General features: G+C 40.6%; 1 protein-coding gene across 1 annotated transcript in view; it reads right to left on the bottom strand.

Annotated features, from left to right (window-relative positions):
- Nucleotides 1–12,500, bottom strand: part of LOC137073758 (vascular cell adhesion protein 1-like) — a 130,448-nt gene that overhangs the window by 111,212 nt on the left and 6,736 nt on the right. The window contains exon 5 of the mRNA XM_067442467.1: nucleotides 379–546. Coding sequence (XP_067298568.1) covers nucleotides 379–546 — 168 coding nt within the window. The remainder of the gene's footprint in view (nucleotides 1–378; nucleotides 547–12,500) is intronic.

Raw genomic sequence — 12,500 nt, forward strand, 5'->3', positions numbered from 1 at the left:
AATACTTGCACTAGTAACAATGTAATTATTGATATCAGAAATTCACATTTTTACTAGTAAGAATTGAATTTATGATATCTGAAATTTGAATTTCAACTAGTAAGAAATCAATTCTTGATATCAACAATTGAATTTGAATGGCCGCCTATGGTGACATTTCACTAGTGGAAATGTAATTTCTGATATCAAGAATTAACATTTTAACTAGTGAAAATGTAATTGTTGATATCACAAATGCATATTCTGCGAATGAATAAAAGTCAAAACGGCTTGCCATAACATTTGTCCCAATGAACAAAGTCCAGCTCCTATCACAAACAACTGAGAAACTTCTCCAAATATCAGACTTTCCTTGCTTAGCTTTTGTGCTGTAAATACCTTGTTTGAGGTTCTTTTCTACATCATCTATGGACATCTCCATCATGGCGCTAGGCAACCTCCCTATCCCGCTGTGTTGTTTTTTAGCCGCCCATTCCTGCCCGCAGCAAAATTCAAACCGCCCGCTCCCGCGAGATTTGCGGCGGAACTCAATCCCAATGCAGCCCTCTACACCACATGAGGGTTAATTAAAAACAAATAAACATAGTGCATTCTAAAATTTGTTGACAGATAATTTTTTCAGAGTATTATTAGTATAAAATAATTTTAACATGTTGCTTTGGAATTATATTTATTGTGAAAAGTGATACATCTGAAATTGGCACTTATTAAAACTCTGACCACATGATGCATATCATTAATTAATATAACTCTGTGTCCGCTGCAGCGAGAGAACTGCGCTCAATACACCGCTCAAAAACACAGAGCCTCATGAGCGTTCTCTCGCTGCAGCGCGAACATGTACCGTCGATGATGGGAAGAAGCGCTAACAATGAAGAATCACGAGTACACAACAGCACTGGACACACACATTTAAAGGGGAAGCTAACATGAAAGTAGATTATGGACTTTCAAAGCAACTAAACAAGAGGGTATACGCAAATCTTGATCATCAGACGTCATAATACGCAAACAGCCCTGGGGAAAAAGTTAGCATACGGAGTGTGTGTGTGTTTATGGCCCCGACTACACCACTGGTATCGTGATGCTTTTCTAGGAACGGTATATCGTGCAACCCTAGTGTGTTAATGTAATTTCCCCCAAAACAGGAAGACAGATGGGATTTATCAAACAGCTCTTCCCCTTTTTTTAAACCGTTTAAATCAGTTTGACTAGAGCCTGTCAGCTCGATAAAGCCACAGATTCCTCCTAATCTCCAACCATTTCTTATCCATACAACTTTAAAACACAGCCTTCTGAGCAGAATTCACATGGGTCTGATATGTTTTGTGGTCTGCACCGACTAGCGCATATGATCGCTGGTGTTCGCATGACACTAACATGTAAGCAGACTTCATTCTGAATCGTCCCCTAACCCCTATATAGGGCACTATGTGCCATTCACCATAGAGAAGAGTTAATGTGTGAACAGGTGACCGATTTCAGCCGCAGCTTCAGAGTCTGTTTATAATGTAGGGGGCGGGGCTTCACATTTTAGAGAGCATTTGATTGGACAGAGAATCTGATGAGAAGCTGAAGTGCAGAGTGATGTCATCAAAGTCACTGATCCTTAAATTTTGAACGCTTATATCTTCTAATGTGTTTGTCATTGTTTTGGAGCAACACTATCTTATTTATAACAGTAAAACTAACATATTCAAACTAAAAGACAAAAAACTTCAGTTTTGATTTCAGGGGGACTTTAACTCCTTACCAGTCAAAGATCGTATAGAGCCTCAGATTACTGTTGTCAACATTCAATGCACGTTAAAACATCACACACTAACTTAAAAGTGCACTATGCAACATGCCGTCCTTTAGAGGGCGCCTATTCTAAACAAAGGCGTAGTATGATGACGCCAAGTTTGAGCTCAGAATCTTGGGACGTGGTCTTCACCTCACAGCCGGTGGAAAACAACGGGATAGGACTCGGGCAGAAATCATTGGTAACTCCTTAAAAACACGGAGCTAATAAATGCACAAACACCAAGGGGGTAATCTAGCACTCGGAAAGCGTTCCACCCCTAGGGGCGGCCATTGCTAACCAAGCCATCACCTGCTGTTAGCATCCCATTGACTCCCATTCATTTTTGAGTCACTTTGACAGTGAATAACTTTACATCTGAGACGTTTAAAGACTCCATTTGTCCATTGTTTATTTCTAAAGAAACACGACAATGCATAAAAGGCTCCATTACCTTGTATCTTACACTAACACCCCGCAGAAGCTGTTTTTGTAAAAATAGGCTAACTATTGCGTCATAACCAACGCGACTCTGTCGCACAGTTGAGAAATTACCATATAGACCTGAGGAGACGCTCAGAGGCAATCTTTACTGTCTATCAGAAAGTCGGGGGGGACGTGGAGACATAAAGTTTGATAAAGTCAAGGGGGAAGAAGGAGGAGAAGCCCATAGTGAGCCAAAAGCAACGGGAGAAAATATTTAAACAACGGGATTCAGCTTTCACTTTCCACAACTACTAGAAGACCTACAGCTGTCCGACAGGAGGCTCACGTCACATCTACGTCCTCAAGCTCAGTCTGAGCCGGCGCAGTTCACTCAGCCATCAGGAAGTGAGCGCCCCTAGGTTGACTTCATTTTCCGCCGCTGAAGTCTATGGGGTCGCTGTGTCCATTTATTTGACTGTCTATGACAAATACGATAGCATATGGTTTGTGTGTGTTTTGCATGTGATTTGATGTATTTCTATATGTATAAGAATGTGTCCAGTAACATGCAGGAAGTGTGGATTTCCACACTTCCTGCTTCGCTACTGTTCGGACGCTCTTGCTTACTGCTCCGCGCTTTGCTCTATCGCTTCTATATTTTATCTCATAATTTTAACTTCAGCAAATCAACACAGTGCTCTAACAACAAAGCTTGACTTCAACGATAAAACTAGAAACTCTGTTGACTGGATTACTACAAAAAAGTGGAACATTTCATCTGACCAGCCTCTCGCTGCCATCAGCTTACATTCCGGAAGGGAAAACACAGCTGCCTACTATCGAAAGGATAAGAAAATGCCTCCTCTAGCTAAGGAATCTTCTTGCTGCACAAACTGCCACAGACTTTTACAAAGGATTGCAGTTCTTGAAACAAAGTTATTTGCGGAACCACCAAACCGGACGAATCACACAGCAGAGCTTCATCACGAACGCCCTCTGCACACAGCCGGTGAGTCCCGTAAATTTAGTGCTACTCAACAGATAGAGAAACAAGAAACTGATCAACACACTAATCGATGGCACAAACAGGGGGCAAGACCCAAACACACTCGAGACGTCAGATTGTCACAAGCTTCATATATTGCTGCCGTTGCATGCTCTACCCCAGACACAAGGATTGCAAACACTAGTTTCCGACCACCATCGATACATCTCGAAAACAGATTTGAAGTATTAATGAATGTGGGTGAGGAATCCCCAAACGTGATGAATATGATCGAACACAGATTGCATCAGCCCGCAGCTAACACTAATGCTAACAGGCGCTCAAGGTCGAGCAGACAGCGGCCCTCAGCTCAGAGCGCAGCCGAGCCAAGGACTCTGATAGTGGGTGACTCTACAGTCAGAAACATTCGCAGCAGAGATACAACTACATGCTGCCTTCCACAAGCAACCATTTCTGATGTAAACAGGGAAATTGAGAACATTCTGATGAAACATAAGACTGCAAATCAACTAATCATTCATGTGGGGAAGAACGATATTCAGAGAGAGCAGTCAGAACTCATGAAGTCGGACTTCAATGAACTTTTTGAAACACTTAGAAAACTGAAAGTTCAGTCGTTCATCAGTGGACCACTGCCAGCAAGAGGAACAAATAGATTCTCACGGTTGCTTGGGCTTAATACATGGCTGCAAAAAACCTGTAACATGAATGGAGTGAACTTCATTGATAACTTCAATCTCTTCTGGAGTCAGAGACAACTGTTTACATCAAATGGCCACCACCCAAACAAAATTGGTGCAAGAGTGCTAAAGGACAATATTTAATTTTCCCTTCATCATCCTTCAGCTGTGTGTTTTAACCCACTCAACCTGATACAGAGTATGGATGACCACAGGACTTCATTTCAGCTCCTGAATGGACACTCGGCTGACACATCCCACAAGGACAATGAGAACTCCACACAGCCACAACATTTGCTCACGGACACACTCCTAGCTGAGCCCTGCCCACAGAGCTCACTACAGACAGACTGTGAAGGATTAGAACTGCTCCAAGATTCAGCACCTAAAGATGACTTTCTTGAAAATGGACAGCAAAGCCAGGACAACATACTTCAACTTCCGATAACACCAGAGCAACAGCCCCTCTCACCAGACATGTCATTCCTCTCTCCAGCATCCCCGCATCTGGGCTTCTCAGAGAAAATGGAGGAACTGATTTTTGTTGGAACTAGACTATCACACTCAATTGCTGCGAGCCCCCAGATATCAACCAAAAAGAGTAGAGCCCCACAACCACCAAAGCCTGTGGGCCCAGCTCCCCCTCCTCCTGTGAGATTTCTTCGGTCACAACGCCAGGGCCCACACCATCCTCCATCTGTTGTAGGTGAACCAAAAACAACTGATTCCAGCTCTCAGTGATGTGTTTTGGGTCCCCGCTATGATAACAGTAACTTTATCAAATGTTTACAAAACAAGTGGGAACCCAGTGTGTCTGCCTCTTTCTCTATCTCTGTTCTGTTACGTGAAAGAAAGTCTAAGGCCTTCTCAGGCCGTTTAACAAACCAATATAATCTGCTGCCTGTCACTTGTCAAACTGAGACTAATGTGGGTGAAAAAATTAATACTGTTAAGTTAGCACTTTTAAACATCTGTTCACTTAAGAACAAATCATTCCTAGTCAGCGACTTAATAACCACAAACAACCTTGATTTTTTGCTTCTAAATGAAACGTGGTTAGAAGAAAACTGTAGTGCAACAGTCCTCAATGAAGCAGCCCCTCCTAACTTTACTTTTATGAGTGTTTGCAGAGCTGTTAGGAGAGGTGGGGGTGTTGCTGCTCTTTTTAAAGATTTCTATCAATGTAAGCAAGTATCATTTGGTGACTATTTGTCTCTAGAATATCTGGGTATTGTGTTAAAAGGTTCTCCACGCATCCTGCTTATCATTGTTTACAGGCCTCCAAAGTACTCTCCAGCCTTTATTGAGGAATTTACAGAACTGTTATCAATAATTTCCTCAGAGTTTGACTGTTTTGCTATTGCTGGGGATTTTAACATTCACATAGATAATATTGAATCCAGTACAACAAAAGAGCTCATGACTGTTCTTAACACTTTTGATTTGACACAGCATGTAAATGGACCCACACACAATCGTGGACACACCCTAGATTTACTTATCAGTAAGGGTCTAAACATTTCATCGATTGTTATTAAGGATGTGGCACTGTCTGATCATTTCTGTATTTTCTTTGACATATCAATCACTCCTGCCATTGAAGCTAGATCTGTCTCTGTCAAAAAGAGATGCTTAAATGAGAACACTAATGTGCTGTTTATGAAGGCTTTATCTCTAAAACCAAGCATATCTGCAGACTCTGTTGATTTTCTCCTTGACTCCTTTAACTCAAAAGTTAAGAGTGTAATGGATGATATTGCCCCTCTGAAAGTCAGGAAAAAGAGTGGCAAACAAAAGGCACCATGGAGAAACTCAACAGCAGTTCAAATAATGAAAAGACAATGCAGAAAATCTGAACGAAAGTGGCGGAAGACAAAACTTGTAGTCCATTATAACATCTATAAATACAGCCTTCATGCTTTCAATGTTGAACTAGGCAAAGCTAGACAGACCTTCTTCTCAAATATTATAAACAAACACATAAACAACACGCGCACTCTTTTTGCTACTGTAGACAGACTAACAAACCCCCCGAGTCACATTCCCAGAGAAATGCTCTCAGACAGCAAATGCAGTGAGTTTGCTTCCTTCTTCTCAGAGAAAATCAAAAATATCAGAAAGGCGATCAGCACATCCTCTAGTTGCTCTGGGGTCAGTCAGATCAGACCAAACCCCCGGAAAATTACTATGTCTGATTTCGAAACAATTGACGGTAAAATTTTAGAAGACACAGTACAGCATCTTAAAACATCAACCTGCACCCTTGACGCACTCCCCACTTCTTTTTTCAAAAGTGTGTTTAACTGTTTGGAAGCAGATCTCCTAGAAGTGGTGAACTCCTCACTTCTCTACGGGACTTTTCCAACCGCCCTTAAAATTGCAATAGTTAAGCCTCTTCTGAAAAAGAGAAATCTAGATAACTCCATACTGAGCAACTACAGACCAATCTCAAATCTCCCCTTCATAGGCAAAATCATCGAAAAAGTTGTTTTCAATCAACTAAACAAATTCTTAAACTCAAACGGATTCTTTGACAATTTTCAATCTGGTTTCCGACCGCATCACAGCACAGAGACAGCGCTCATAAAGATTATAAATGATATTCGCTTAAATACTGATACAGGCAAAACATCAATTCTGGTTCTACTCGATCTCAGTGCTGCATTCGACACTGTTGACCACAACATACTTCTAGACAGGCTGGAAAACTGGGTCGGGCTTTCTGGGATGGTCCTCAGATGGTTCCGATCATACTTAGAAGGGAGAGGTTATTATGTGAGTATAGGAGACCATAAGTCTGAGTGGACGTCCATGACATGCGGAGTCCCACAAGGGTCAATTCTAGCACCTCTCCTGTTTAACCTGTATATGCTGCCACTGAGCCAAATAATGAAAAAGAACAATATTGCTTACCACAGCTATGCTGACGACAACCAGCTCTACTTAGCACTGTCACCTAATGACTACAGCCCCATTGACTCGCTGTGCAAATGCATTGATGAAGTTAACGACTGGATGTGCCAAAACTATCTTCAGTTAAACAAAGACAAAACTGAAATCATTACATTTGGAAACAAAGATGAAATTCTCAAGGTGAACGCGTATCTTGAGGCTAAAGGTCTGATAACAAAAAATCAAGTCAGGAATCTTGGTGTAATTTTGGAGTCAGACCTGAGTTTCAGTAGTCATGTCAAAGCAATAACTAAATCAGCATACTATCATCTGAAAAATATTGCAAGGATTAGATGTTTTGTCTCCAGGCAAGACTTAGAGAAACTGGTTCACGCTTTCATCACCAGTAGGGTGGACTATTGTAATGGACTTCTCACTGGCCTTCCCAAAAAGACCATTAAGGGGGTCGCACACCGGACGCGGAGCTCGGCGGCGCTCGGCGGCGCGCCACGTCTTTAAAATTCGAACACATTGTTTTCAATGAGTGTACGCACACCGGTGGCGGCATTCGGCGCCTGTCCGCAGCGACTCAGGAAGTTGTTCTAAATCCTGCCGCGCCACAGAGCGCCATTTCAAGGCTTTATATTAAAAGTATATTATCGTTAAGGTATACTGATTTCAACCTTTGCTACAAGACAAATTTGTTTTACATTCTGAGTTCAACAGCTTGAATAAAGTCTAAACATATTTTGGGGAAATGTATAATAAACGTAGCCTTTTAAAATGTGCGCGTCTGGTGTGCGATACCTGAGACGCTGCGCGCCGCGCCGCCGAGCGCCGCCGAGCTCCGCGTCCGGTGTGCGACCCCCTTAAGACAGCTGCAGCTCATACAGAACGCTGCTGCCAGGATTCTGAGCAGAACCAGAAAATATGACCACATCACACCAGTCCTCAGGTCTTTACACTGGCTTCCAGTTACATTTTGAATCGATTTTAAAGTACTATTACTTGTTTATAAATCACTCAATGACCTAGGACCTCAATACATCGCAGATATGCTGATTAAATACAAACCCAACAGATCACTCAGATCAGCAGGATCAAGTCAGTTAGAAATACCAAGAGTTCACTCAAAGCAAGGAGAGTCTGCTTTTAGCTATTATGCCAGCCGTAGTTGGAACCGGCTTCCTGAACAGATCAGATGTGCTCCAACAGTAGCCACATTCAAATCCAGACTCAAAACACATCTGTTTAGCTGAGCATTTACTGAATGAGCCCTGCGCCACTGTACGTCCGACTGATTGCACCTTATCTATGCATCATTTTTTAAATATTTTTTTTTATAACTGTTTTAGTTTACCTGTTCTTTTCTTTGGTTATCATCATTTTATTACTTTTAATTCTCTTTACATTGTATTCTATTTCTTATGCATTTTTAGCCCTATTTTAATTCCTTTCTATGTAAAGCACTTTGAATTGCCATTGTGTATGAAATGTGCTATATAAATAAACTTGCCTTGCCTTGCCTTGCCTTGCCTTGCCTTGCTAACCAGGTGTAGCGATTAGATCTATATAAAATGCTAAATAAAACATTTTAACATCATTCTAACATTATAACATAATCTTTTATTTTGTTGTGTAGCTTTATGCTAACTATAGCTCCAATGCACCTGTCACGCCAGGAGCTAAGGTTATATTTTATTTCACATAAGGTACCAACAGTATGCTTTTTTTTCGTTGTCTGTTTGCCAAAAGATTTCAGATACAGGGTTTTTCCTACATTTTAATTTTTTTGGCGGCTGCCAAAACAAATTTTTGTCCCGCCAAAGCCTTATTTGATGAGTTATTGTGCTGTATATATTGATGTGGATGACTAATGCGCGTGACAGGGCACACATTAACTGAGTGACAGATAACGAGCAGAGAGCTGCACGCACTCGGTCTTCAAAATGAGAATTAGTCTTAATAATCCACAGTATTTTCCTGTACGCCTATTTATTTTGGGTATTTATATTGATATATGTAAATAAATATGTGTAGTAAATTACCAAAAAAAATTAAAATTAGTTTAAACTGGAATAAGGTGAAACCAGAGCAACGTTGTTGTTGATAGCTGGCTGATAATGTTATTAAATTGTATATATGGCAGAGAATGAGACTATTTGTTATTACATTTTTAATGCTATTTTTTAATGATTGTTGCCAAAATAATTAATCAGTAAACCATACAAACTGGGTAAAAACGGAGAACAAAAGAAACACATCAAGACATCATACAGAATGAGAAGAAAAAAAGATTATTTGCATTTATTTTACATGTATTGTCTGTATTGGGCTCACATATCACACGGGTAGGTACTTTTACTGTTTGTTTGTATATGTGTGTGTGTGTGTGTGTGTGTGTGTGTGTGTGTGTGTGTGTGTGTGTGTGTGTGTGTGTGTGTGTGTGTGTGTGTGTGTGTGTGTGTGTGTGTGTGTGTGTGTGTGTGAGCCTGTTTATGTGGTTTATGAGGACATATCAAATGTCCTCATAATTCAAATGGCCTTAAAAACATACTAAATGATGTTTTTTTGAGAAAGTAAAAATGCAGAATGTTTCCTGTGATGGGTAGGTTTAGGGGCAGGGGCAGTGTGTGTGTGTGTGTGTGTGATGGGTAGGTTTAGGGGCAGGGGCAGTGTGTGTGTGTGTGTGTGTGATGGGTAGGTTTAGGGGCAGGGGCAGTGTAAGGGGATAGAAAATACGGTTTGTACAGTATAAAAACCATTACGCCTATGGAGAGTCCCTGTAAACCACATAGACCAACATATGTGTGTGTGTGTGTGTGTGTGTGTGTGTGTGTATACGTGTGTGTGGATGACCATGTCTGGTCAGCTAGACAGCCACCACCGAAGACCATTTCTGACCCAGGAAAAACCCTGAGATAGGTTTTAATGTAAACTGGAATGATTGTGGGATTGATGGCCAATCCAGAATGCCTGAATAGGTTATTATGCTTCGATATGAATAAAATAATTACTATAAAAGAATAATGCGGATTAAGTCATTCATGACAGACCTGTGAAACGCTCATTGAGTTAAAACAATAGACTGTGAATTGAGCAGCTAAAAGACTAGTTAGTAGACTGCAAATATGTGTTTTAGAGGCCAATAACAATGATTAGCATCTTCTCTTAGCCTTTGCTAAACACTCAAACGACAGTCTTACAATAGGTTTCATTAAATGCATGATTTTAGAGATTTCATCCTCAGATTTAAAAAGAAGCATGGCCACACATGTGGCTTCACATTAGTTGTGGTTATAAGTTGTTATACTAGAAGTCACATGATATTTGTATGCATTTTAAAATATATTAAAATATTTTTTATTTTTGTTTGAATGTTTGAGCCTATATATCTTCATATGTAAAACAGTCAGAGTTATTCTGAATTGTAAACTCTTAAGCCTTGGCTTTCTAGATATATGTTACTTATGTGTCTACTCATAAAGACTTGCGAGCACTAGCCCTTTTATTTGGGGTATTTCAAAATGCTTCATTTGCCAAAATTGGGTGTGACAGGCAAGGGGTTATGTATTCTAATAATAATTGGCTTGTATTTGTGTTAATTCTTTTCATTGAGTAGCTATTAAAGAAAAGCTATTAAAGAAAACGTATAGGTAAACTAAAAAATTCAAATTGTACTTTATAAACTAAATAAATGTGCTACAAGCATTAAAACGGTAAACTACTAGTATACTTAAGTTCACTGAGAAAGTGTTGTGAAGCAGTAGTGAACTTAAAGTTTACTACCGTTACACTCATATTACACGTAAACATATACTTTTATTCTTTTTTTTTTGGAATGTCATTATCCAAAACACACGACACACGGACATTAGCCGAGAACTAATATATGCTGCTTTGGCTTGACTATGCTCGTGTCTCATGTTCACTTGTTTGTTCATTTACGATCATATTGTGGCTCACTTCAGCGATGATAAAGACCCGTTCATTTCCACAGCGTCTAAATCTCCTCAGTGTCTGTTTCAAGCATCAGCTCACACAATGTGTCCGACAAGTAAGATACTATACTCCTAATATATGTTTGTTTCCTCTTTTCATGGTCTATATAACCCTTATCCAGTTGTGGCAGGATGGGCTATTATCCCCTCCCATTTCTTTATAATCTGAAGTTTGCCCAATGGGCTGTGACTATGGGTGTATAAGAGCACGGGGTGCCAGTTGTAGGTGTGTGTCACTTTCAAGGGCCGTGACGTCATTGACGCGCCACTGCTGCTCGTGTTGGCTTGGACTGTTGACATGCGACTGCCGCTTCTAGAGACCGCTGAAGTTTCTGGACCACTTACTGTGGTAACTAGTATGTTGCCGGCTGAGTAATCAAATGTGGACATCTGAGACGGTAAGGAGAGCTTTTATGTTCAACAATTGTGCGGGTCTATGGGTTGCGTCAGCTGAGCGGGCACTAATCTGTATGTTTTATATCGTTTAAAGTCCATCTGTTTTCTCCACCGCCGCGTGTTATCAGGATATCTGCCTCCATGTGTTGCTGGAATTCAGGATACTAACTTCAACGCTTTATGTTCTATCGTGAGTATATTTGCTCGAGCCTGAAGTCTAGGGAGAATGAATGGCAGAGTAACATCTTCTGTTTGTTTTTAGGCGCGTGATGAGGGAAATGGCTGCGTTGTAATCAAGTGCTGTGCTCCGATGTTCTGTGCCCATTAAAGTTGCTGTTCTGTTTCCTGCACGGGATAGTTCCATGTTTAGTGCAGACCTGAAGGGTTTCTAATGAGCCATCTATGTTATTGTGTCTTTTCAATTGAGATTTGTTGTACTTTTTAAGCTCTGGTTGCAGACGTGTATCAGTACTATCTTTAAGTGTTCTTTTGTTTATTTCTTTAATCGATTTCCAATCAGTTTTCTTGTACTTTTGAATTTGTGTTTTGATTTCAATTTACTTATTGTGATTTGTTGACTATACTTTGTCATTCAATGACTTCTGAGCTACGGCCAATTTGTTTTGATTTTTGTATAGTGATTGGTTAATCTGAGTGTCTTTTTTTGGGTTCTCTTTTCCTTATTTGTGCTTTTTGATTTGTGCAGACCGGGGTAGAACCAAGTAGTTGGGTCGTTCCATGGAACTGCATTTGAGTTTATATCTATAGTATTAACAAATTTCTTTTTGCTCATTTGTACTGCTGTCACAATTTTTAACCTCTTTCTCCATCTTGTTGGCAGGATCTGGGCACCGGGGGCAGACGAGTGGCCTTCTTTGGGTGGTGGCTTCCTTCACTGTGTGCCGTGCTCTTCACTGACATTAGTGTGTGTGTGTGTGTGCACTGTGAGCTGAGTGAGTGACGTGATTTAAGGGTGATTATTTGACCTGAGACTGCCCCTGACGGTAAGCCCAGGTCCTTTGCCATAAATAATTGAATCTTTAATGAGATGAGTGTGACTGTCTGGTAATACTCCCTTTTTTTATACTGTTAATAAAATACTTTTGTACTATTACTTATGTCTCTGGCTTATATGGCGATGCGAACCTGTGCGTGCCTTTAGGGGGCGCACTAAATTCCTTGGGTGTAATTCCCGAGGTGGCGTAGTCGGAAAGTGAGCTCTGTTTGAATTTGCTGAGTACGTGTGTAATTGGTGTTCCGCCTCACCTTCATAACACACACCCCGCCACACAGTCATAATTGTAATATGTCATTAG

The sequence above is a fragment of the Pseudorasbora parva genome, chromosome 4 (genome assembly GCF_024679245.1).
Source record: "Pseudorasbora parva isolate DD20220531a chromosome 4, ASM2467924v1, whole genome shotgun sequence".
Classification (NCBI taxonomy): Eukaryota; Metazoa; Chordata; class Actinopteri; order Cypriniformes; family Gobionidae; genus Pseudorasbora; species Pseudorasbora parva.